At 42.4% G+C, this 26469-nt stretch overlaps 1 protein-coding gene across 1 annotated transcript; it reads right to left on the bottom strand.

The window, feature by feature from the left end:
• Nucleotides 1-247: 247 nt before the first annotated feature.
• On the bottom strand, nt 248-12910 carry LOC110985646 (neuroligin-2-like). Its single transcript, XM_022246823.2, has 6 exons — nt 12799-12910; nt 10856-10996; nt 9045-10096; nt 8190-8367; nt 6902-7118; nt 248-5062 (listed from the first exon to the last, which is right to left on the bottom strand). The coding sequence occupies exons 2-6, from the start codon at nt 10899-10901 to the stop codon at nt 4861-4863; spliced, it is 1695 nt and encodes a 564-aa protein (XP_022102515.2). The 5' UTR covers nt 10902-10996; nt 12799-12910; the 3' UTR covers nt 248-4860.
• Between the last annotated feature and the right edge of the window lie 13559 nt (nt 12911-26469).

Raw genomic sequence — 26469 nt, forward strand, 5'->3', positions numbered from 1 at the left:
ACAACAGGTTGGACGATATACGCGCATCTTGTGGAATATAACGAGTGACGGGGGTGATTACTTCAGGGATAAATGGTACATGATGACTTCTTTCTCTCTCTCGTGGAGGTAACTGTGACTGTTGGGCAGGATAAAAAGAAAATTTCAAAAAATTGTACGATAGGTGAAAAGATATTCGAAAAGAATAGGTGATCTGTAACGTACATATGAACATGTGAACAAAATAATCAAAACTGAGACACTGAAAACCTTTGTTTCTTTTTGTTATTGCAAATCTTTACAGTATAAATCAAGGTGAGATAAAAAGAATTAACATAAAACGAAAGTATTAAAAAAATCAATCGTTGGACACTCCTTACAACTAATATTACCATTCACGCAAAGGTATTTATAACAAACAGCGGTCTGGAAAAACTAACATTAGGCCTACTGAATACAATGGGACAACAGAAGAAACCATGGAGCCAGGCTTCAAAACTCTGCATAGTATTTAATACCACATCAAGCATATTTCATTATTCCCCTCAACGCTTTGGTGACTGCGACCTCATTATGTGCCGTCTGTGAAGTAAATTCAACTTGTCTGTCCGTTATAAAATTACTTAGGTGTGAACATTTTTCAGTGGCGATTCATCTCGGTCGGTCTCTCAAATGCGACAATGGAAAACCTGTGTGCTCTTGACAAAACAAAGCAAATAATCAACAGCTGCAAAATGTTACCAACTTTTTTTTTCATAATTTCAAATTTGTACAAAAAGTTACGATAAGCTCTTCATATGTATGTAATTGCTCCTGAAAAAAATTCTCAGATTGCACCTACACAGTGTAGATTTACCACGGTACTTATAACAGTTAATTAAAAATGATATTTTTAGAAACTTATCAAGTTAAAACTTTTAGCGCTAAATAGCGGTGGAGACTTCTAATTAGCCCATTTGAAGCATGACGGATATACGACAGGAGAGCGCTAATTGGTTGGGTACACTTTTTATGTTTTTGTGTAAACACGGTTTACGTCAAATTACTGACTTGAAAAACGCCCTCGCTTCAAAAGGCAAACAAATGTCGACGTTAGTGTTAGCACACATCGAGTTGTACTACCGTTGCTGTTGACGATGTTACATTATTATTGACAGGCAGTTTGTCATAAGGTTACATTGTAGAAAGGTCACATCAGACAGACTTTCAGATCAGATAAATGACTACAGAAGCTTAGTACATGTACAACAAAATGGTTGAACGGTGAACATGAGCCAACTTATAGTTCTCAGAAACCTATAGCTTGAAGTTAAAAACATGATGGTTACCGTTATTTTCATCATCATGTATTTGTTCGTGTAAAACCAGAATGTTCCAAAAATACTTTTTTTCAGTGGTAATACTGTCTTAATCTGTGGCATTGATGGTTCGTATTGCGTTTGATGAATGGTCAGGATGTTGAGAAGAACATCAACCACGAGCTAAAGGCTAGTGCGATATACAATGTACGTGTAAATGTATGCACATGTACGCCTACCTTCCTACCAACCAGATGGACGATCATGTGTAGCTCGTTCTAATACTTGACGTGGAAAGACAAGAGGTATCAAACAGTGGAATCCTTCTCTTTTGGCATGCGGCTGAGAGGGGCTTTAAGAACTATTTCAACGATGCAATCTCAGAGTGTCAAGAAAAAAAAGGGTTCAAGGGCAGAGGTTATATAATGCAGTTGAATTAAAGTCAAACTGTCTTCCAAATATTTCAGACATGAAAGCAAGGATATGAAGGGTAAGCAGTTGATATAAATAAATCTGAACGTACATAAAGTATAAAAAGATCGGAGGTGTACCGTGTGAAGGACAAATTGCGTATATATGTAACCGATGGTAGATGTATCATAACTTCCATAAAATTTACATCACATTTCAAGTCAAGGAAGATGTACCGTTATTTGGGAGGGAATCAGGTTATTTCCTTGTAATGTAAAACAAAGACCTCTTCCGGTGTATTTGATACGTTTGGGTTTATGGCCGACTTCTGCTTTCAGAATTGTGTATAAATTTGCCGGTTTTGTCAGCTTTCATGAATAACGTTACCTTACTTGTGTATTTACAAGTACGCTAACACCAAAACTGTGATGTACCCGTAGATCTCAGCAGACCCCTTATTTCACAACTTACTGTAATACACAGGGCTACGTGGCACACAGATGTGTATTTTTAAAGCGTTTCGTTTCACAAATTACACTGCATGGACCCTTAAATTGAGAGAGTTCCCTGCTAAATAATTCAACTGCACAGAATGCAATTGAAATGATGTGATTTTAGCGTCCATGCAGAGACGGGGAATTGAAAGAAGGTTCTGTTACTCAGAAGGCCTGCAAGAAGACATCAAGTTACTTCAACAGGGTTCGAACCTGTAACCGCCAGTGACATAATTTTCAAGTGACATAATCTTCAAGTACATTTGAAGATGATTATTTTTCCATAAACTGTAGGCCTCATTCGCCGATAACCCCATTCCCTTTGTCAACCCCCCATCAGCATGCAAGTAAGTGGCCTGTTTAATGTCATCAAAGAATACATCGTGAATCTCATTCTACACTTAACATATTTCTTTTACACTGAAAACAAAATGTAATTTATAATGTAATAGACACATATTAATGTAATAGAATGTTGTTTGCAGGTTTAGAGTGTTAACATCTTTATTATTTTTTTAAAAATTTTGTGTAATGTGCACACTGGTACACAAAAATGATACATGTACAGTTGCATTCAAATACAATGCACGCACAAAGTGCATTGTAATATACTATAGTTTATAGTGTGAGTATACATGTATCTATTATAGTCATGGTGTGATCAGGAATGTCCTACATCAACTTGACATATTTGACATTCCTGTGTTTGCCTGTGTTATACATTTCCCAAAGTCTAAATTCTGGAGCAAAATAACAAATGGGTCAATGGCAAAAGCAGCGTCGGTGTAAGGGGGCTCATCCATTGTCACCGGACAGGGGAATCAGTTACAACTTGATTGTTGGACTGAATGGGGAATAATGAAAATACAGAACGACCACAATATCTTCATAACATAGAATATAGGTTTGATGATTCACTAACATGTATTTTAAAAGGATAGTGATCTCAAAATGATGAGATCCTAAACAGGGATATAATACCAAGTGAATCAATCTTAATTGCCTTTTGACATGAACATAATTTAATATTTGGGAAGCTTTAAGAAAATACGTTTCTCCCTGAGAATACACATCCATAAAACATACTCTGGAAAAAAGCCAGTTCATATTCGTAGCTAAAGCACAATGCAACTTTGACATCACAGGGCATTTACCAAAGGTGGATTTTTAATCACATCTACTGGCCAACATATCAAGGAGTTGCATATTTGGCATTCACTCTTGTCACACATACAACAGACTAAACAATGGTAATAAAACAGTTTTTTTTACAGCATCAACAGCTGTACTGTGATACTGCATCACTAGGATTTTATATTTTGCACAAAAGCCATCTTTTCATGTAGATTTTATCGAGACAACCTGGGTCACGTTTCAGGGCAGAGCTTGTTGATTGTTCTCAAACAGCTTAATAACAAAGTATCAAAACGACTGGCGAAACGTGACCGCCGAACAGAGCACCAGACAGTAATGCCACTTTAAACTGCTTACAGATTTGCCACCATGCAGCAACTTGGCCCTTCACATCATTCAACGTCTCGAGCTCAGCTGACACTCTTCAGCTGTCCTGGTCAAAGTTCACCTTCTTTACATAATTTACTAATCTAATATTACATTAAAGCAAACCACTGCAGTATCATAAAAGCTGTTAGGCACAGTCCAGGTGTCAATTGCCACCATTGCCAAATAGGGCATACTAACAACATCTGGCTATATTCCTGAGCAACTTGTGAGAAAACAGATGTATTTAAAATATGTATACGTGCAGAATCCAAAAGTATGCATTTCGCTGAAATTTGTGATTTTTTAATGTTTTCCAGCTGGAAACCCCATATCAGTCCTGCTTTACTGGAGTTTAAATCCTTACGTTTTAGTCCAACTGATCATAACGATACCTCACGTGTACCATACAAGCTGTTTAAAATGGCTAGGCTGGCCAGTGATCCAACTGATATGGAAGTTGGTCGTGCTAAGGATGGCACTAATAATCAACACGGATGGAGTCTTAACAACTCTGGTTGAAACCATGCACCCTGCATATGTCCAACATTGTTGAGGTTTAGTGATTTTGGTGACTTATGTGGACACTGTCTGGACTTTGATCTGCTCTAGCATTCTGGTCAAGAACAGTGGGTGACATACCTTGGCTGCAAAAACCACAGGATTGCTATCAAAAAGTGTTTTTTTTCCTTCATTCTTACCCCAGCATCAAACATTACTGCACTTCTTCAATCATCACGTGAGGTTATAGGTTGAAGTGTTGCGCACAGCTGCAGAGATTTGATATGATGACCCAATCAACACAGGTTATCATCGTTTCAGTGCTATGAATCCTTAGGCAATAAGGCACTCTACAAATACAGGGATTGTGAGATACTGTTACCTACAACACTCAACCCAATCCTTTATGCAAAGCCCGACTAAAAACTTGGCAAATCCCCCCCTTTGAAAAAAACCCAGATTCCCCACTGACACGGCATTTTATTCCTAGCCCTGCAGGAAAGAGAAAGGGTAACAGACTTCTTAAGTGAAGCATTGTGAGGTATATGTTACCTTGACGTATATTCCAGAATACAAGATCCTTGGAGAGAAACATAAACAAGATGTAGAGCAAAATAAAATTCTTCAAAGGAACTCTGACACACCCCTTCCTACCTCCTGACTAACGGCCAAACTCGCTATAGTTCATCCTTCTTCCGTCTGCCCAACTTCCAGAAGGAGTAAAGCTTGTTCCAGAAGTCCACCTTCTCCGCCTTGGCACCCTGGGATACCCAGGGACTCACGCCCAGATTGAGGTATTTCTTCTCACTGCGTTCGTACTGGGGCCAGAGCGGAACGGGATGGTAGTCATCATCAGCCCCAGAAAGCCCATTCGGAGTCCTGTCACAAAACAAAGAACTCTTTTTCCATCGTTCTGGCAATCTTGTTAGGGGGGGTGTGACCACCGTGACAGCTAATGGACAATGACAGGTAAGACCAAACCCAGAATTTCATTTTTCTGGAAATTTACAAATTTCTGATGAACTGAAGGAAAAAATAGGAAGTGAAGGGGTAGACATCATGACAACCACATGGGTACATTTCATGGTGGCTTCTAGCCTTTTCATCAACAGATGGCGATGTTGACCACAGCAGCAAATGGGGAGGTGCCAAATATCTCATCACTGTCCTGTAACTCCCCCAACTAATTTTGGTGAATTCAAATATTTTGGCAGATTATGCACTGAATGACAGTGGTCTGTGCCTAAAAAAGAGTGACTTAAAACAGCAAATGCATTTTAAGACCAACTCCAACAGTTTCAAAAGCTTTGAAAATAAACTATGATTGTGTTTAGTGTGTAATAAATCATATATTCATAACTAACTCATGTCTGTATTACGTCTGTATTTTTTGTAATTTTGCCAAAACATTTGAATGGTGTCTTTGCGTTTTATGAAAAATTTCCACAATCTGACCGCTGGCGGCGCTGTTGAAAAACAAAATTTATATGACGTAATACTGGAGAAAAATTGAAACTGGTATCCGTGGCAAAACTGGTTCCGCTACAAGCGTACATGTACGAATGAGAGCATTCTTGAGGTTCGTGCTGTCGTCCGCAGCTATGTATGCGTGCTATGCAGCCTAAAGTCCACACACTGTGGTATTTCCTCTCCACGTTAATACATCTCAAAAATCAATATTCGTCTATTTATGATGATTTTTACAATACTGAACTGGACTCGCAGGAAAAATGGGTACAACAACTGTGTTTTATTAACACAAAACGTGCACTGCAAAGGAGGGCATTGATACGTGCCACTTTTATTAGATTTGGCTCTTCTGAATAAGTTTCAATATGAGAGAAGTTAGCATTGTTGGAGTTGGTCTTGTATACGGGTATGACACCTTCTCACTGTATACATGTACGTATGGGCCTCGAGCTGGGCCAAGAGAAGGCACTTTTTCCCTGGCAACAGGCACTCCATTGGTACTAACTGTGCACGGACTACTAGGAAATGCAAACGTTGCAGTTGCATCACTACCAACCAAATGAATACTCCCAACCAACACAGCTCTTTTCAACATACATGTATGAGGGGGTGCTTCTGCTCAAGGCCGATACATGTACATGAGTTGCAACAACTTCAGATTAGCAGCCATTTTATTTCCAAAGCCTGCTTGGATGTTTATGTATGAAACAATCAATCATTCATTTGTTATCTCTTGCTCATCTTGCCACCTAGACGCATTTTAATTCAAAGCTCTTTTACAAAGAGTGTAACCCCACAAACACCAACAAACCTTTTGGGAAAAACAGTGTAACATGACCTCGTTTTGCAACTCAACACATGGGACTGTGAAAATGTCTATACATACAGTACATGTGGCTTGGGTATATACCTTTTCTTCCTTTTCCCCTTTTTAACAACTGCATGTACTCTGCATAAACACAGTTTTAAATAAGCAGGGCATCATGACTGGGGGGGAGGGATGCAGTTCACATCAAAACTCTGGGGCTTTCATACATGTACGTGTACATACCACCAGGTAATAAATAGGACAGGCTACATGTACTTTTCCCTTCAATCTCAAACTATTGCTTTCTGGAAAAAAGCGAAGCCAATTGGCAACTTTCGAAGCCAGTTTTTTCTTTTTATTTAGTAATAAATAGAAAAAAAATTGACCAGTGGCTGCAAAACCTGGATACACCACTAGTTCAGGCGGATCTGACGACTCACCCGTATTTGGCAAAGTTAGTCCAGTACACCATCATCGTCCGAGACAACTCCTTCTCCTCCTCCGTGAACTTCTCGGGCTCCACCCCTCTGCCTTCCATGAATGGTTCACCCCAGACGTAGGCCTCCTCATCCCCGTGGTCTGCCTTGGCCCAAGGGGGGAGGCTCGAGAAGGAGGATCGGTGCTTGTACTCGTACAGGAAGATGCTCAGTCCATTGTCTGCGGGAAGAACATCAGGGTTTTAACACGCTTAAAGGAAACTTCAAGAGGAATGTTTTGGCATTCTAGATTACTGTAGTGAATGGGTAGGGGCTGATGACAATGATGATGGTGATGTTCGTTTGGTTTCATAAAAAATTTATGTCATCTTTATAACATCTTTAAACCAAGTGTGCTTTTCAACAATAATTTTGGTCAGTTACTTCATGGACGGCTGCAAATGTGGAACTGAACTTTTAAATATCTATCAGACTAAAAAATTTCATAAACTACCAGAATTGAACAGATCAATAATTTTTACAACAAAGACAGCAGTGCAGAAAGTGGAGGATTGAGCTGTCCCAATGAAGGGATTGCCTATTTTGACTGCGATAAAATTAAAATACATCTATAGCACTAGCAGTGATGGTACATGTACGTACATGTAGCAATTATGATGGTGATTATGGTTGGAAAGTTTGGCAGAGGTGATAGCTGCTAAGATGCTAAGACTGTGATGACAATGGAGGTGATGAGGATGAAGACAGGGGTGACAATTACAAGGCAGGTTGATGAGATGATGGTGACTATGAGTTGAGTTGAGGTCATGCTAATTATGACGCAAGTTGATGAGGTAATGGTTATTTTGAGGTAAGTTTAATGATCATGTGCTTGTGGGGCCTTGCTCTATGTGATTACAGAAGATGATCATGGGCATAGCAAGGACATTTTCCAGGGCGTGGGGGAATTTGGGGGTGGCAAAGCACTCTTCAGCTACGAACTGATGAACCATAGACAGTGGAAGGGGGATCATTTTTTAGGCTTTTCAAGCAAATTCTCACATTGTTGTTCTGTTTTTTCCGGGGGGGGGGGGAATTGTCCATTGAGGTGATCGTCAAGGAAACAATGATGGTGGTACTGTTGATAACAGTGCTAATGAATACAGTAACAATGGTGAGGATGGCAACAATGATGCTGACCACAATAACAATATGCCAGTCATGCCATTCAATAATGGCAGTAACAGTACGAAATTCCTTGACAGACACACAACACCTATACTTTGAACTAAACCCCACAAGTTGATCTTACGGCTGAGTGTGTTTGCCGTGGTTATCGCTGGCGAAACAAACATGCTGTCAGTGACGATATCTGAGATGGTCTGCCTGGCCTCATCATCGTCCTTCAGTGACCTGTCTCCTATATAGATCTTGGTGATGGCCCGGGCAAGGGGCTTGACTGGCAAATCTTTCGGGACCGTGAGGTAGAGCTGTAAGGAAAACAAGAGATTTCACAGAGGAAAGTTTTTGTGGCCTAGCCACTAGAGTTCAACTCTAAGAATGACAACCGGTATTTTCCCTGTTGAACATTTAGGTTGGTGCGGTATTTGGAATGATGAACATTTTGGTTGGTAACTGGAATGATGAACATCCTTGCACTTGTCTGGAAAGTCAGTGTTAAAACTAACGACATAAATCATGGACTTAGGTAACATTTCAATGGTTCAGGGCCTTATTCTCAAGTACAATCTCAGTACCGGAGGTTGTTGACCTCTGTGAGGTATCAAAAAGCTAGAATGCTGATAGAAACCACACAATTTCTTTGCCTTGATCGTCTTTTATTTGAAAATATAATCTTACTGATTATTCCACTCTGCCAGTACAAAACAATTTTTTATGAATAGCGTTTTGTAAATCAGTTCCTTTTCTCATTCCCAAAATTCCAACCCAGCTACCCTCCTTTTAAACCTCTTGGATGCCCAATTCTCAAGCTAATGATAAAGCACACAGCTCCACTGGCCTGAGTTGATCACCTTATTAAGTTTAATTAATGTATAAATTGTGACTGTTTCTGGCATTGATTATAAAATGCTTTGCTGCTGTCAAGGAATGACTGGACACATGACACTCTGATTGAAAATCCACTCTTTTGACGTGTAATCCTTACCAGTTCTTCTAGGAAAGTGTCAAATGTCTTTGCTGAGAGATTTTCAAAAAAATCCTTTGTTCCTCTGGTGTCTAGAATGGACTGTCCTCCCTCATCACTATTAAAGCCCGTCAGGAGTTCCTTCCTTGGGAGCTGATACTTTGACTGGATGGCTCTGGGGTCGTCCTTTAGGTAGAACCCGTCTACCACAGGGCCAAACTCAATGGGGCGTTTGGTAAGCCGGACCCTGCCGAGCTTGTCAGCTGGCTTCTGGCGAAGGCACTCTACCATAGCCCGGGCATTCTCGGTGGGACAATGGAAAGCGTTGGCCAGCTTCTCAGCCAGCTCCCTGGGGTCACGCACCAGGGCGGTGGGCGCATTGGCAGCTCCACTCTGGGCGATGGCCCGTCGGAAGAGCTTCTCATTGACATGGGAGAGCATGTGGAAGTGTACGCTCATGGCACCCGCCGACTCCCCCATAATGGTGAGGGTCTGGGGGTCCCCGCCAAACTTCTTGATGTTAGAAGCTATCCAGCGTAGGGCCGCTCCCTGGTCCAAGAGGCCGTAGTTCCCCGGCAATGTTGAGTCGCCAGTGCTCAGAAAGCCCAGTGCACCAAGCCGATAGTTAACTGTCACTACAACTACCTGGTGGTTGGCGGCGAGGGCTGTTCCATCATAGAAACCTGCGCCCCCGTTGGCAAAGGCACCCCCAGGGAAGTGAACCATGACGGGCAGTTTTGCCTCCACATCCAAGGACGGGGTGTGGATGTTGAGGTGAAGGCAGTCTTCGCTCATTTCCCACGTCGGCATGGGCAGCCCAGCGAATGCCTTCACCGTCAGCTCTATATCTTGGGGGCAGAGCGGCCCAAATTTGGTAGCATCAGACAGGCCCTGAAAGGGCTTCCTTCGTGCTGGGGGTGCAAAGCGCCGTTTGCCAGTAGGGGCCGCTGCATAGTAGATGCTGCGGAAGTTGTAGACTGGTGTCTGGGAGTCAACTGCCCGCGTGATGAACCCTTTCACAGCTGATGATTGGCCAAGATGTACCACTGGACCATCCTCGTCAGCAGCACTAACTATTGCAGTTCAGAAAATCACCAAAAAAAGTATGCGCGTACTTAGTGAGTTGCCTTTGCAACCTAAACAAGCTAATTAACTCTTCAGTGTAAAACAACATACACAGAAAATTATGCAATGTAAGGATCAGAATCAGGATTCCAGCTAATATCATGTGCCACTATCATCCAATAGCGAATACACCAGTAATGGCAAATAGAGAAGGAAACTTAACACTGCACAGAAAAACAGAAAAGCATGTGACTCCAAGAGTGTGCATGCATCTTGCTTTCACTATCATTTAAAAGGTTCCCGTCTACAAGGTTCCTGGGAACAAAATTTAAAAAAACACGAAAACTATATACACCACTAAATAATATTTTTCAAACTTTGTATCTAAATCACTCTCCGTCTAGCTGTTGAGCAGCTTGCAGTGCACGTTTTTACAAATAGTACTTTGTTAATCGCCATTGACAATAACCTATATACATGTACATCTTCATGGATGCACCAAATACTGGACATTCACAAATTCTTTAGAACTTCAAAGAATTGTCAATCTACTTACATGTATAACTCCACCAAAAGAAACCTACACTGTACAGTGTACATTACACTGCCGCTGTTCTTATTTCTTTGAATTTTGCGGTTTGGTTTTTCTATCAAGGTTACATGTTTCACTCTGGTAGAATGTCTGTATACTTGCCATTTTTTCCAGAAAAGTCAGCTGTCAGACAAATAAGCATGTACGTCTTTGCAATGAGAACAGGAAATCTTACCTGCCAAGATGCCCAAAATGATGAAAGACAATGAAAAACCCTCCATTTTTAATTTTAGCCTTGAAAAAATCCAGTCAATAATCCAGTTTAGGCTCTCCTGTAGACTGTCCACTATGCCCTGTGCTTACATGTAAGTGCCAACTGCAAAACAAAGACAGAATGAACAGAAGTAACCTTAGAAGCTTCAATACCTCTGCCTCTCCAAAATTATAAGTACCGGTGAATTATTAAAAATCTTCAAGAATTGTTCCTTTCTGCATCTCCAGTGGTTAAAAGGTTCTAACAAGCAACAACTTTTTGCCACTTTGGTCTAGTTCCCTTACCTGAATAACTGGCAGATGACTTTTGCAAGCAATCAGCACCAACGGAAACAGAACATGACGTGCCAGGTAATGGGCATGTACAGCATACACACGTCGAGGCAGATGTTTGGATGACACACTCATGTCAGTTAGTTATTTATTTCAGTGAAATCAAAGTTTTTGCAATAAGTGGCAATGAACGTGCCAAATTAATAACGAGAAAATTTGGAGAAATCTCACCAGAAAACCAATTTACATATATATGCCCAACAGACACTTATGGACAGTATCTGAAAATTAACAAACTGTTGAGGTTTTGAAAACAATTGGACAATTTTGAACATTTTTTAAAAACAGGAAAGGTGAACAACCCACCTAGTTAGAGAAGCTGACCATGAAATTTTAAAAAATCAAAACTGTATTTTGCATTCAGGTCCAAGTATCCCCCATGGCCATACCAGACAATGTTCAACTGGCTGTCATTATTGAAACATCAATCAAAGCTGGTTGAATATTCAAAATCAGTAAAAAAAAACATAATGTCAGTCACAGGGAACTGCCCATGTGAAGAAGGCTAGAGAGGAACAAATTTAGTCGTTCCTTTTCATAAAATGTAGGCTAAGTTACAATATATCCTCCTGATCCTAAACTCAAATTGAAACTGCAACAGACATGCAGTAATGGCAAGCAGCATTTGCCAAAGTTATACAATGTTGTCATGATTTTGTTCTCCTCTGTCCCTTTCTGAGCATGCGCACATGAATCATGGAAAAAGACTTATACTTATAGAGTACAAAAGTGAATACGTCACACGCAGAATTAGTGTGTAAAAGGCATCAGCGTGAGAACCAGCGTGTGAACCAGCACGTGCGTGTACTCCATTCGTTTGCACTGCACTTTCTGGTTCACAGTGATGTCACACTTCGGAACTCTATTGGATTTCAAACTGGGGAGGGGGCACCCATTAGAGGTGGGGGGTGGCACGTGCGCCCTATGCATGCCCCCCCGGCATGGAATAGGCCCACGAAAAAATGGACATTTTTCATTTCTTTTTAGGACATGTCCACCATGTCCACAATGTCGCTTTATGATGGCTCATGCAGGGAAAGAGCCGAAGTTTAATTAATTATTATATATAAGGGGTTTTGCCCTTACCCAACATATATGTTATTAATAAACACTGTATGCTCAGTGCTTGTCCGAGAGCTTGCGAAAAAAGTCACAAGCTTACTCAGGTGTGACTCGAACCCACGACCTCCTGCTTACTAGTGTAGACATCGTCTTAACCACTTGACCACCGAGCTTGCTGGGGTTGGCTGGCCGGTCCACAGGTCCGAGGCAGGTGAAGTCGTGGGTACCGCCAACTATTTTTTGAAAATAGTTTGCTGTACCTGTAGTAGTAAGCAGGAGGTCGTGGGTTCGAGTCCCACCCGAGTACATGTAAGCTTGTGACTTTTTTTGCAAGCTCTCGGACAAGCACTGAGCATACAGTGTTTATTAATAATATATACATGTACATGTAGTACGGACGTTGGGTAAGGGCAAAACCCGCGTACCCGTCATATAAATTAACATCTCCCCAACGCAAAAATACATCTTGATATTAATTTATTATGTTGCCGGTTTTTACTATCAACGCACCTCTCTCTTTGCTGTTCTCGAGAAGTGTCCGGGCCGCTATGTGAATATCACAAAAGTTACGGGACGGGACAGTTTAATGGGCCCCGCGTCCCCAGTACTGTATGTATGTAATAATACGGACCCCACAACCGGTTAACCACCGCTGGCTTGCATAAATATCGCCCTCTATAGAGTAAGTTGGTTTATTTTTTCCGCAGTGCATTATTAGTCAGAGTTCTTATAAACACCATTTGTTTTTTACGAAAATGAAACATACCGTTCTTGTGCAGCGCCCTTTTTTAAACGGAGAAATGGGTCAGCCAAAACTCTTTCCGTATTCCATTGCAGTGCTTAATGCACATGCGAGTAGTCTTGAACTGGACATGACCGTGAACACCAAATCTCTGATTGAGTTCAAACTCCATACTCATTTGCAATGATAAGGAATGTCTTTACATGTAAAGTCTGTAAAAATTGAGAATTTAGAATTGAGATTATGTAAGAAAAATTGGCAAAAAATGGAATTCTATTTGAAAAGCGCACAGTAATGTGCTTGAAGACGTGGATGGAATTTCTTGGAAACAAACAAAGACACCAAACCAAAATGAAATGAAAGTAGGCATGACATGTTATTCAGCAAAAAGATTCTGGGAGGATGGGAATAATTTCCCTCATCTTAGGCTGAGTTCGGGCGGTTTGTTCCCGTATGTTCACCAACAGTTCGATTTTTTATTCGTGGGTCGGCCGCTCGAACGCCGGGAAGAAACAAACAACATGCAACATGGCAGCGTACATGTACGTTACTCGAGAGTTAAGTTTTGGCTGGGTTGAATTCTTTTCTATATAAACAGGAACATTCATTTCTGTGTTTGGGAAAAAATTATTGCTAATGTTGCAAAACTTCCCATTGTCTACATGGTCTATGGCTTTGGAGGCCACCTCTCCACTTTTGCAGCTGTTCAAAAATCAAAATCTCACGAGTTTTCCGTGTGTTCCTGTAAAACCCCGACGAGGAGGTGGTGTGTGATCCTGTTCCGAGAACAGTGTTCTTGAGTCCGACGTGTCGAGTCCCGAACTCGACCTTCGTTAGTGTATGTGAAATACACTCTTGCTCCATAGAACTGACACTCAGACTATAACCACACCCCACAAGGTCGTAATGATCGATGTGGAGGTTAACTTACTCTTGAAAGTTTGAAATTTCAAGAATACTGTAACTTTCTGGATTTGTTTTTCGTTGAGGGGGGGTTGGGTTTTACTATTGCTGAAATTCTTATTACATACCCTTCGTATTCTGAGAAGGAATTTGAGTTTCTCATGTGGACAGTTTCTGATGTATTTGTTTCTAAACTTCTTTGTGTGTAAAGATATAAATCGATCAGTCTCTGTTTTAAATAACCACCCATTTACACTCTTATTTAAACAACTTAACCTATCACTAAGGCCAAATTAAATTCAAAACCTAAAAAACTGTTTCTCAGCTGTGTAACGACGGACTTTATTTGAAGTAATCTGCGTTGAGAAAAAAGGTGGCTCAAACAAAACATCCGAGAGAAAACAAACTCAAAAGCATTATGGCCCGATTACACAGTCGGGGGCTTGCATGCTCTGGGGATAAATTCAGTCGAATTCGTTATAGGGTAGGCGGATATTTAAAATGAGTTTGCTCTGTCGTTATTGATTTATAGAGGAACGGATTATTTTTTTCAAAGGTAAGTGTTTCATACCAGTAGCGTAGCTAGGATTTTACTGGGGGCGCAAGGGGGCACTAACATCCTTTCAGGGATGTGGTTTTTCGGGGGCAAGCTTCTTTTAGGCTTGTTCAATATCCATTCATCCGCTTTTTAGGTCACCTGGGGGCACAGGAAATTTGTCCCGTTATGCACAGCAGGTGTGGGGGTCGCAGCAGCCGTTACTGCGGTGGCACAACGCTCATATGGACAGGTGGTATGCGAGCGTTACATGCCGCTTCGACCAACAGGCGCCGAGCCAGACGCAGAGAGGGCGCAATATTCCCTGGCAACGGAGGCTCCTTTGGGCCGTTTTCCAACACTCAATTTCGGTTCCGCATGAGGCTTCAACTGTTTTTTGTTGTTTTTTATTATTATTTACTAGCTGACTTTGAAGCTGTAAGCGCAGTAATCAGTCTAATAGTGCCACAGAACAGCAAATAAGATGGAAGAAAGCCAAAAGTTACAGTAATCCAATGTAATTTAAACGCTTCAGACCCACAGTCGGGGATTGGTTTTGGGAACGAAGCCTGAGACGGAGACGAAGTTGAGTATTGGAAACGGGCTTGGCCTAACTGCAAATCGCTGGGTCACGATCAACTATGAATCGCAAGCATTCCTTTCGCATCGCTACCAACAAAATGAACTGAATCAACGAGTGACCATTGAAATAAGACTGCAGGAAACACAGCTGAAAATTAAAAAATAAAAATAAAATAAAGGCCTGACTATAAATGTATATACTTCATTGGTTTGAGTCTCGAGTATCGAAGTATATGCCACATTGGCAAGTTAATTTCTCGGCAATTCGTCACGTTGACTTCATTTAGAGGACATGGTAAGATAACAGGTATGTACATGGCGCCAGCATGGGCGTAAATCCTGGGGGATGGGGTTTATATCCCCCCCGCTTTCTTTTTTATGGGGGGGGGAGATGGGCTGTTTGAATCATCCCACAGTTTTTGTGACAAGCAAAAAAAAAGAGTGGAATGTGAAGAATTTTTAGGATTTACTAACGACTAAATTGTTTACAATATCACCAAAACCAGGAAAACAATTTTAAAAGCCATAAATACGCCATTCTGATGTAAGGTTCTGCATGAATTTGATACACATTACAGATATGCATCTTTATCATGAACTTCGCCGCCTGTAAAGAGTATGTGGTCCCCTCCCTCACTTTTCAAATTTTCATGGCCAGACAAGTCACCCCCGCCTTTTCCCACCCCCACCCACCCTATTTTCAGCACAGATTTAGGCCACTTCCCTGGGTAGACTTGACGGGACAAACATGACATGCAGACAAGTCATCATTTCCGCTTATTTTTGAGGAAGTTGGCAAGGTAATACATCCCGAAAAGTTGTCTTGGTGACTTCGTTAAGTCGACTTGGCAAGATACGAGATGTGCACAAGATATCACAACCTTTTCGGGAGGCCGATATAGTTGTCATGTCGACTTCGATAAGATGACTTGGCGAGATATATAATACATTTCGATTTTGGAGGTCGATTTGGAGATTTTTGGTGGTAAGTCGCCTTACTCTCCGCTTTATGTCGACATAACATGATAAATTGTTGAATTTTTTTATACATAAATAAGTGGACGGCACTCTTGGAGCGCCGTACAAAAATATTGTGCGAGGCAAATTGGATCTTTGGAAACAGGAGCGGTGGTGATTTTCAGAGAAACGAGCTCTGGGAGTAATTATGTCGCGAGTCTAGCGTAAGACGGGTATTTGGGGCCGATCGTAACTTTTATAATGAGTGCACCTGCGGTCACAATTACTTTGAGAAGAAAACCCCAAAGCGAAATAATTTGTGTAATGTATTTCTATTTTTTCAAAGTGATAAAATGTTTTATATATGGGGAATCAGCTGGGGTGAGGGACGCATTAACCGGTAGCTTTATACAGTGTGTCCACGCACAGAGATACCACGGTAAGTGCATGGTAATGCTGGGTGGGGGGAGCCAATCAGGTGTTTTTAAAGAATACATGGCAAACGTATTCCTCCATTGGCAAAAATAAACGGACTGAACAGCATAAAAGCAGGATCGTAAGGTACTTCAGCGGGAAAGAACACAACACGTGTAGTGCACAGCTACGCGGTAAATCTTTTAACGAAACCGCAGTGCTTATTTGACAGCAGTCACCGAGCTGAAATTATTTAATAACTATAAACCATGGTGCTGCTGCAAATTATTGGTAATTCGTTGTTGGCGGAAGTAGTTTGCTCGAGCCCTTGCCCCTTCATTGAGGTAAATTTGATCCGACCTGTAAATCAAATATATTTCAAAATCTACCAAATCAATTGTGGGGATATAGGGTGGGTGGAGGAAGGGGCGGATACATGTGCCTAGCTGAAATTATCGCATGACTCATTCAGCCTGGAATTTAATTTTTTTGAAACGCTGAAAACAAAACAAGGAACAAATTGGGAGGTTACATTTATGTGGCCATGAGCTATTTTAAATAAATAAACTCTTAAATAACTTTTAAACACGTGTCTTTTTTCCTAAAAAGAGGGAGGTCTACGGTTTTGCTTTTGGGCTGGGGATTGCCAAAACATAACGCAGCACCCCTGATAGTTCGGGAAGTAGAGGGGATAGTCAAAACACACTTCAGGTAGTATCAAGATGGGGGCCACAAGGATTGTTTTGGGAATAGATGTAAAGACCATGTCCTATTTTACAGAAGGCTAGGGCAACTGCTTTTTCGGTCACTTTGCTACAGCTCATCACAATGGCAAACGTTTCAGCCTGTCGCCTCCTTTATACTTTTAATATATAGGAGTTTTTCAGCCGGGCTTCACCAATGCCACCATAATCAGTTTCTCGTAACTCTAGCATCTAGGCCTATTAATAGTGAAACAAGCAATAGCAATTAGCCAAGAATAAAACCTTCAAAACAGAAAAGTAACGGTTTCCCGATGCAACCTTGTTAAGTTCTATAAAATAAATAACATATACATCGCGCTACATCAACAATGGAACAATCGGAATGGAAAAATTATTTTTGTCCAATACATACATGTACACTTAAAGCCTTGTACGTACCAAGCGAGATTCAAACTCACCGTGTTATTTGGCAATTAAATGATCATATCAGGCGATCCAGTGTCAAGCGGTAAAGTGATTAATATTGGCAAAGTAGGCTAGTCGTTACGGAGTCGTCTGGTGAGCCACGCACAAAAGTAAAACATGGAAAAACCGCTCACATCTGTCATCATTTACAAGTCATGTATGCGTGCGTATTAGTTCCTGTGTGCAGGCGTGGCATACATAGTGTGGACCTGTGCACAAAAGAAGTCCACATAATGTAGTGTATAATGGCGTTGTGTGGACTCGCACACGTCCACACGATAAACACCTTAATACATATCTACTGTGGACATTCCTTTCTTTTCGTGCACCCATTTTTCTAGACTGACTGGGAACACGATTTTCAGCTGGCTTTTTGTGTAAGTTTTCCTTGACTGTTCCTCTTCCTTTTACGACGGATGATCCCCCCCACGTCAAAATGCCTCTAAACTTCTTTTTCAGAGAAGGGGAAACGTCCCCACAGAACGTCTTCCTTTCCTGCATCTTGTGGACATCTTTTGTGCTCAAGTCCACCATAGGTATGTAAGGTTAGCGCAAATGTTTGCCCCTCTCTGACAAACAGTTTCAGAGGCATTTAAGGGTCAAAGGTTATCTGTGGCAAAATGAGTTGGAACAGTCCCGGAAATTATCAATCCTATAGTTGGAGAAAAAGGAGCATTTTCCTCAAGTTTCCTTAACTACAAGAGAACAAAGGAATGTCCACACTTTGTATGTAAAACAGGTACGTGTGTGATCGGTAGCCGACTCTGTGCCGTAACTTACATGTAGCCTGTAGGCGATTGTGCATTTGCTATGCAGGTTAACGGTAAAGAGCATTGAAGCCAGTGATAAGGTTTGGCAGAAGTTCTGAGAATGATATGCCATTTTACGTTCGTACTGTGTATGATCATTGAAACACTAGTAGAAGCCCCATGCGCGATGTACCCATGTGCCCAACATTTACGAACAATTAACGCTTATTAAACGTTAATTTTCGCCTTTTGTTCCTCCAAATGTGTCAATTTCGAGTCTATATATAGTTTACGTTGTTGCAATGAACACATTACAGGCTATTTTGAATATCTTTATATGTAAATAAAAATAATTATTGATTAAATAACAATTTAAGAAAATGGGAGAATCTGCATTTTTTTTGGGGGGGGGGCTTTTGATGTTCCAGGCATGATGTACCGGTACGGTTTGAGCAATAATTATATTTCAGAAAAGAAGTCTACTGACCGTCTTCTGCTCTCACTTCCATTCAGTACTTCCATTTGGGGCACCATACCCTCTTGCAATGATTGGCGTATACCCGCCCCTATTTTCTTAAAAAGAGTTGCGCCGGGTATCTGCCACTGAGAGTCTGCGCTTGCGCGCAAAATTCACAAGTTGGTAACATTGCGGCAATACTCGCTATGTCAGTATTCGTGAAAATCATGATAATCAAAGCTCAATTCACAGTATAACGTATTGTGGCGGTTTCCATCGACGGAGCCTCGGGCTTGCCCTTGGCCGACCCAACGAGCGGCTGAAGAGGCGACCAGGGGGACAGGTCCATTTGGAGGCAGTCTAACGCCAGGCGCAAAAGCTATTTGGGAACACTGGCGGATCACCACTACGTAGAATGGCGATGGGACTTCAACCTATATTTTAGGCCTTATGGGAAATTAAAATTCTACACCAAGTGCAACAATAACAAGAAAAGGATTCTCAGATTAGTCCCGTTTATTTATTAATCAAAATGATCTCTTATTTGGGTGATTCCTCTGTAGGTGATTTGGCGTATAATTTATGATTTACAACTGTCAATAAGCAATCACTACACTCCTGGCAATTAACTAAACGATTACAGGGCGCGTAATTTATAGCGGTGGGGATGCTCAAATGAAGGCGCCCAGGAACTGCTTCACCCTAACGGACGGACGGACAAAATCAACCTACAGCACTGTCTATCTCCCAGAGGACGATCTTCAACAAAGGCACGCCGAGCTGACCGTGCGTCTTGACAGTCAGCCAAGTGGGCTGCCCGCGTGGAGGCCTTTTATACCCACGCACCAGCCACAGGGCGCTAAAGGCCAGCGCTCTAAATCGCGCAAAGACGTCGGGCCATCAGTCTCATAAGCATAATTTATACAGAACAATTATGGGATACAAAAACATCAACTAAGGAGGCGCTCTAACCTCCCTGTTTTGCTAAATAGCCACGCCCCAAGATCGGTCAGTCCCTTTGACCGGAAATCTGAAAACTAAAAGTAGCCAAATCCAAAAAACAAAACAAAAAAAGTCTTTATCCTGAGAGATATTCACCTAAACAGGCTCGCCTTGCAGTAAAATTAAATGACTCCCTCATTATACATTTTCCAAGTTAACTGAATGGATCTTACACAATCAAAACTTTACGTCATACAAATAGGCCAAGATACAAATATTCTCTGAAAACATGGCTATTCACCTAAACAGGCTCCCCTTGCACTAAAATTAGATGACTCCCTAATTCACAATTTATACACTTTCCAAGTTAACTGAATGGAATTTATACGGTCAAAACTCTGTGTCATGCGCAATAGGCCAGGATACAAATATTCTCTAAAAACATCTTGGTAAAACAGCAGAACTTTTAACAAACAATAACTATTTCTTAAGAACTTGCATAAGACACAACTCCTAGAAACGCCTTGTTTGAGACCAACAATAAACTTCGGAGATGAATTTACTCCTTCAGCCCAGCCCAGAGGTTCACATCAAATACTCGGGTAGTCTTGTCTTTGGTGAGTTTCCGGCCTTCCTGGAACACGCTCCTCGAAGTGGTCTCTCGGACTTGGGTTACGTTGCCGACAATCGCTCTCACCAGATCCTCCTGAACCATGGGCGCTCCCAAGACTTCCTCCTCGCTGTCTCTGCTGCGGATCAATCGGCAAAGTCGACTGGTGTTCTGCGATGTACCAGACTCGCTGATCTTCTTTTGAGGCAGTGACTTAAGTAAACGGTGTCAAACTCTTTCTGCACTTCGCAGCAGATGGTACGTCCTTCCCTGTCATACAGGTCGGTTTCTCTATTTTCTTTCACGTGAATCAACTGCCCAGGTAGGAGTTGCTCTGGTACCATGGGCTGAGGCCAGTCCGACAGCCGGTTGCTCTTCTCGTGAGGCACACTTCCCTCAGAAGGCTCAGCATGGAGTATTCCTGTCATTCCGAGCGGCTCACCACCAGATCTAGCCACCGGTAGCTCAACAGTGGGCTCTTCTTCTTGATCCCAAAGCATCGGTGTCAGAGATAATGTTATCTCTACTAGCTCTCCACGAGTCTCATCCATCCGATGCCGTGAAGTACCAATCTCCACCTCCTTTACTGCCTCAGGTACATCGGCGGCAGTCTCTGTACACTTGTGGCCGCCTTTGGCAAGAGCGTCATCTTCCACCTTTCTAGGTGCGGCTGTCACATTTTCCTTGCTCTTCTCGTGCCAATTAAGGTTCCTCCTGTGCATCATCTTGTGACATTTTGGACACTCCACAGTCTCAGACTCAGGTCGTTCCTTCTCTGACTTCTTGTCACTTCCTCCCATCTCTCGGAAGTTATAGCTCTGAACTTCTTTCTGCAAATAAACAGAACTGGTAGATCCTGTTAACAGTGTATGTCTCCCGGCACCCAATCAAAGCTGTTCAAGGCGCACCCCCATGATGCCCTTCAGGTGCAGGTACGTCCCTACTACTGCTATTAAAGGTAGCGTTGCATCACCCTACGCTGCCTTGGAGGGTTCCGCCTTGGCGGTGGCATCGTCTGCATACTGCTTGGTTGTTCTGATGACGCTGCATCTTCATTCCAGTTGCTGTCTCCTGCCAGATCGCTGCCAGCAACCAATAGGTCATTTGTCTGCCTCCTACGTCCAGACTCTCCCTTCCCCTCCGTACCCCACCACTCACCAGTCACTGAGTTCCATAGTATGAAAATCCCAACTCCCCTGCGTCCGCAATAAGAAATCCATTCCAAAGATTCCTTCCAGGCGGCCAATTTCCCCAAATACCGCATTAACCAGGTAGGTGACTTTACTCACCCGCATTTCCACGTGTGCCCTGCCAATAGTGTTCAGTAGTCCACCACTCGCTGTCCTTACACCTGTTCCTTCCCTCTCGAGCCGAGGCCTTTTACCTGGGGGTATTTCGTAGAACAAAGTGGATTAAGCACCGTATCGGTCGCACCCGTATCTACCAGTAGCTGCACTCCCCTTTCCCTTACGTCTGCCGGAACAAATAAGCCATTTTTTGCCCTGGCTATCTTTGGTCCTGTGGGAAGATGACTATCTTTCATGCAGCTATCTGTCTTTCCTGTGGTGCCGTCGCCTACTGACCCTGTTGCTCCTCCAGCCAGTCCACGGGTCCCTTGGGGTGGCTGTTCCTCGTTTCCCGTATATCGTCTCCTCTGCCCGGTAGACTGTTTACAGTTGCTCGCAATGTGTCCCTTCTACTTACACCTATAACAAAATAATGAGATCGCCGGCTGGTATCTCACCCCTTCCATGGTTGTCGTCAGGCGTAGTGCTCTGAACTGCTAGACAAGAGTTACTATCCCCTTGGTTGCACCCTTCTCCCCTTAGCTCTTTTATTTCCTGATGACTTTGGTCGATCTTATTCTCAAGACGCTTATATCCTGCCATCATCTCCTTCTTCATTTCCTCCAAGGCACGCTCTGTGTCACTATCTAGTATCCTGGCATATTTCAGCCTCCTGCCTTCTCCCTGTTCCTCTATTTTGTGGAAACCCTCACCTGCCCTCACGGCTGCTTCCAACTTTGTAGGCCGTGCCCGGAAGATCCCTTCCCTGCTCGCCTGACTTTCGATCGCGTTAACGAAATGTCCCCTGGCTAGGTAATCTCAACCTTCCTCCGGTAGCTCAGGGTAAGTAAGTTCTGACAACTCCTTGATGGATTGTCCGAGCTCCTGTATGCTTTCCTTGGCTCCTTGACGTCGGTGTCTCAACTCCATTAAATGTTTTTCAGCCAATTGACCCGGTCCAAATCTTTTCTCCTGCTGGTCCACAAGTTTGTTGTAAGGTGGCTGACTTCCCTCTTTGCTGCATGCCACTTCCTAAAACCTTTAGCGCCGGCCGCACCCCTGTAGACTCGCTGCGAGGAACGCACCTGCCTATGTATCCGACCAGCTGTTCGCTAACTTGGACACCTCAAAGTGATGGCGGTAATCTCTCCGCTGTGTCTTATCGCTGAACCTGTCGGCGACGATGTTGGGTCGCCTCAGTGTAACACTCGATACTTTGTTAGTGCTCCTATCCAGGGGCACGCTGTGCTCGCTGACAGGTGTGCTTGCTGTCACCTGCAGTGTCACCTCCGCCTCCTGTTCAGGGATTGAAGTTAATTCTGCTGCTGCCAGTGATTCACCATCCTTGTCCTCTGACTGATTTGCTTTGGTCCAGGGCTTCACCTCAGGGCGGTTCGTGGCACGAGAAGGCGTGGCAGGGGATAGTGGTGTCGGTTTTCTTGGTCAGGGCTTAGGTGTTGGTCTCGTTCTACTCGGTGTTAACGTAGGCACAAGTAGTTCCAAAGTCCCGTTACCCAAACCCGTGGTCGAGGATTCTCCGCATCCTGCACCTGTCACCATCCGTTGACGAAGCCTAAGGACGTGAAGCTCAGCTTGTAACAATTCAATTCTTTCCTCTGTCTGGCTGGGGTGCTGGAAAAAGATGTACTCACTTCTTGGTTAATTCAGCTTAGGACGTGACCAGCTCACCCTCAAAATCAATCAGCAAATCCATGTCGCCTAACTAGGTAATCGCCTATATAGGTGTAACTATATAGACTATATAGTGTGCTTGCCCAGAAGTGTGCTTTGGTGCCTATCCCACTTCTGACACCATTTGTGGCCGTCTCCGTCGACGGAGCCTTGGACTTGCCCTCTGTCGACCCAACCAGCGGATGAAGAGGCGACCAAGGGGACAGGTCCGTTTGGAGGCAGTCTACCGCCAGGCGCCAAAGCTATCTGGTAACACTAGCGGATTGCTACTAAGCAGAATGGCGATGGGGCTCTAACCTATATGTTAGGCCTTCTGGGGGGAATTCTACACCGAGTGCAACAATAACAAGTGCTGGATCCTCAGATTAGTCCCGTTTATTTATTAATTAAAATGGTCTCCTATTCACAGGATTCCTCTGCAGGTGATTTGACGTATAATTTATGATTTACAACTGTCAATAAGCAATCACTACACTCCTGGCAACTAACTTAACGATTACAGGGCTGGTAATTTATAGTGGTGGAGATGTTCAAATGAAGGCGCCCAGGAACTGCTTCACCCTAACGGACGGACGAAACTAACCTACAGCACTGTTTGTCCCCCAGCAAACTATCTTCAACAAAGACACGCCGAGCTGCCCATGCGTCTTGACAGTCAGCCAACAGAGCGAGCTGCCCGCGCGGGGGCCTTTTATACCCACGCACCAGCCACTGGGCGCTAAAAAGACCAGCGCTCTAAATCGTGCGAAGACGTCAGGCCAGCAGACTCATACGCATAATAATTATGTTTAAACAGCAAAATTATGGGATACACAAACATCAACTAAGGGGGCGCTCTAACCTCCCTGTTTCGCTTACTGACATATAAACGCAAAGACCGCCGGTCTTGCGCTTAAAATAATGATTTTGCAAAGTATTGGCAAACAATGGGTGAAGCGATGGATGCATGGCAGCACGCTTACCTTTTTTGCTCTCTTATATTGCTATCTCTTCTTTTCAGATGTTGCAACTACATTGTTTTGAATCCCTAGGGGCCAAATTAAGTAAATGGAGGGGTCTTTATACAATCGAAAAATTGCTTCAGAATTCTTCAGTAGTAAATTCCCTATATCGAGGGGCGAATTTGCCCATAGTTTTGATTTTAGTCGAGCACCGCGCAGATCACGAAAACCCCAGTAATTTGAATAGGACATGGCGGTCTATGCGTTTATAATATGTCTGTGGTTTCGCTACAGTATGTTCATTGCGCTCATGACCAAAGTGCGCGTGCGCAAATTTTTCATTTAACAACAGCAAAACAATGGTCTGATTTCGCGCGCTCTGATTGCAAAATGAGGCGTCATCTTTGTTAATTAATGGATTTGTTGGAAACGGAGCATAAGCAATCAAATTTTTCACGACAAATCCAAATTACATTAATGGCTTTATTTTTCAGTAGCATTGGTTTTGTACCCTGCCTCAAAAAGGAATGAATGTGGTTTTAAATAACCCGAAATTTGTTTTATTTTTCACCTGAAAAAATTGAGTGTTGCCAAATTTGATCAATGTCCATTAAAATGGGCTTTGGTCATAAGCACTAGATTTATATAAACTAGAAGACTGTCTTAATCGATAGCACTCAAAAACTGGGGATCCACTGCATATAAAGTTTTGTAGAAAGACTTTGAATTTAAACCAACTGTGCACACCAAATTGTGTGAATCCAGACATTTTGTGATGGAAAAAATATGCCTTGTGCATAACTCATCTAAAAGAAATTGTATGCCCTAATAAGACTTAATTTTTAGAGTCAGGAATAATTGCTTTGTCAAACTTTGACAAAAAAAGAGGATACCTTGAACCATACTCTTGTAATAGACTTTTGAGTAACATTCTTGTAGCGGCGAGACACGGGTCAAGTGCAGTCGTCTACACGTGACATGTACACGAACATGTTCACTGTTCAGCTGAGTATTTTACTCAGCTGAGAAGGTCTGATCGTTAAGTTGACTCACGGCAATATAATTTGCCTAGGTTCCTATTGTCAAATATAAGATCATTGACCGCTAATTTTGATGAACTCCAAATTTATGTGGACACTAACAATGTTGATGCTAAAAGAATAACTGAAACTTGGCTGTCTCTTGATACCCCCCCAAATGAATTGTGTACCTTACAAAACTTTTCTATGTTATCGAGGCCAAAGTGTGATGGTCACTCAGCTCGGTGGTGGGGTGGCGTTGTACGCTAAACATCTTTTTCAAGCCAAATTGTTGTCAGTACAGATTCCTAATGGAATGGAGAGCCTATGGTCAACAATGAAACCACCCCGAATGCCTCACCAAATTTCATGTTTGATAGTCTGTATTGTATACTATCCTCCTCGAAAAAATAATGCACAAGAATATATCGATCATATTGCCTTTACTATTGAGTCTCTTTTGTTGCAATATCCGGATGCTGGTATTTCTATAACAAGAGATTTCAACGATTTAAATAATCAGTCATTTATGGATCATAATGATTTTGCAAAACTTGTTAATTGCCCTACTAGGGGTGGTAACATATTGGATGAGATCATAACTAATTATGCCAATTTATATACCGATATTAACGTCCAGGCTCCACTTGGTACGAGCGACCACAACTGCATACTTTGGGTCCCCAATCAGGATACCCATTGTACTCGACGTAACCTTACAAACAAAACTTTCCGCCCTTTCAAGGAATGTGGATTGAGACAATTTGGAAACTGGATAACCCATCATACATGGCACGAGTGTTTTCAATTGGATGATCCTTTTCTGAGCAGTGTAGCATGTTACTTAATTCGGTCAAGGAAAAACTTAATACTTACTTACCAACAAAAACGTTCCTCCTGCATAGAACTGATAAACCTTGGATTTCCTCCTAGATTAAAGCTTGTATACGCCAGAGACAACGAGCTCTTGGTAATGGGAATTTTGTTTTATGGCGTCATCTTTAAAATAAAACAATACGTAGTATTGCCAAGGCTAAGGTGACCTACTTTAATACCCGGGTTCGTAATTTAAAAACGACCAATCCAAGAGCATGGTATAATCAGATTAAAATATTGACTGGTTGTGAGCAAGGTCCTAACCCAATTGCGATCCCTGGTACGGAATTTGGGGACAACCTACATC

Source organism: Acanthaster planci, linkage group LG04 (assembly GCF_054643075.1).
Source record: "Acanthaster planci isolate LZ-2023a linkage group LG04, COTS_SCS, whole genome shotgun sequence".
In the NCBI taxonomy this organism is placed as follows: Eukaryota; Metazoa; Echinodermata; class Asteroidea; order Valvatida; family Acanthasteridae; genus Acanthaster; species Acanthaster planci.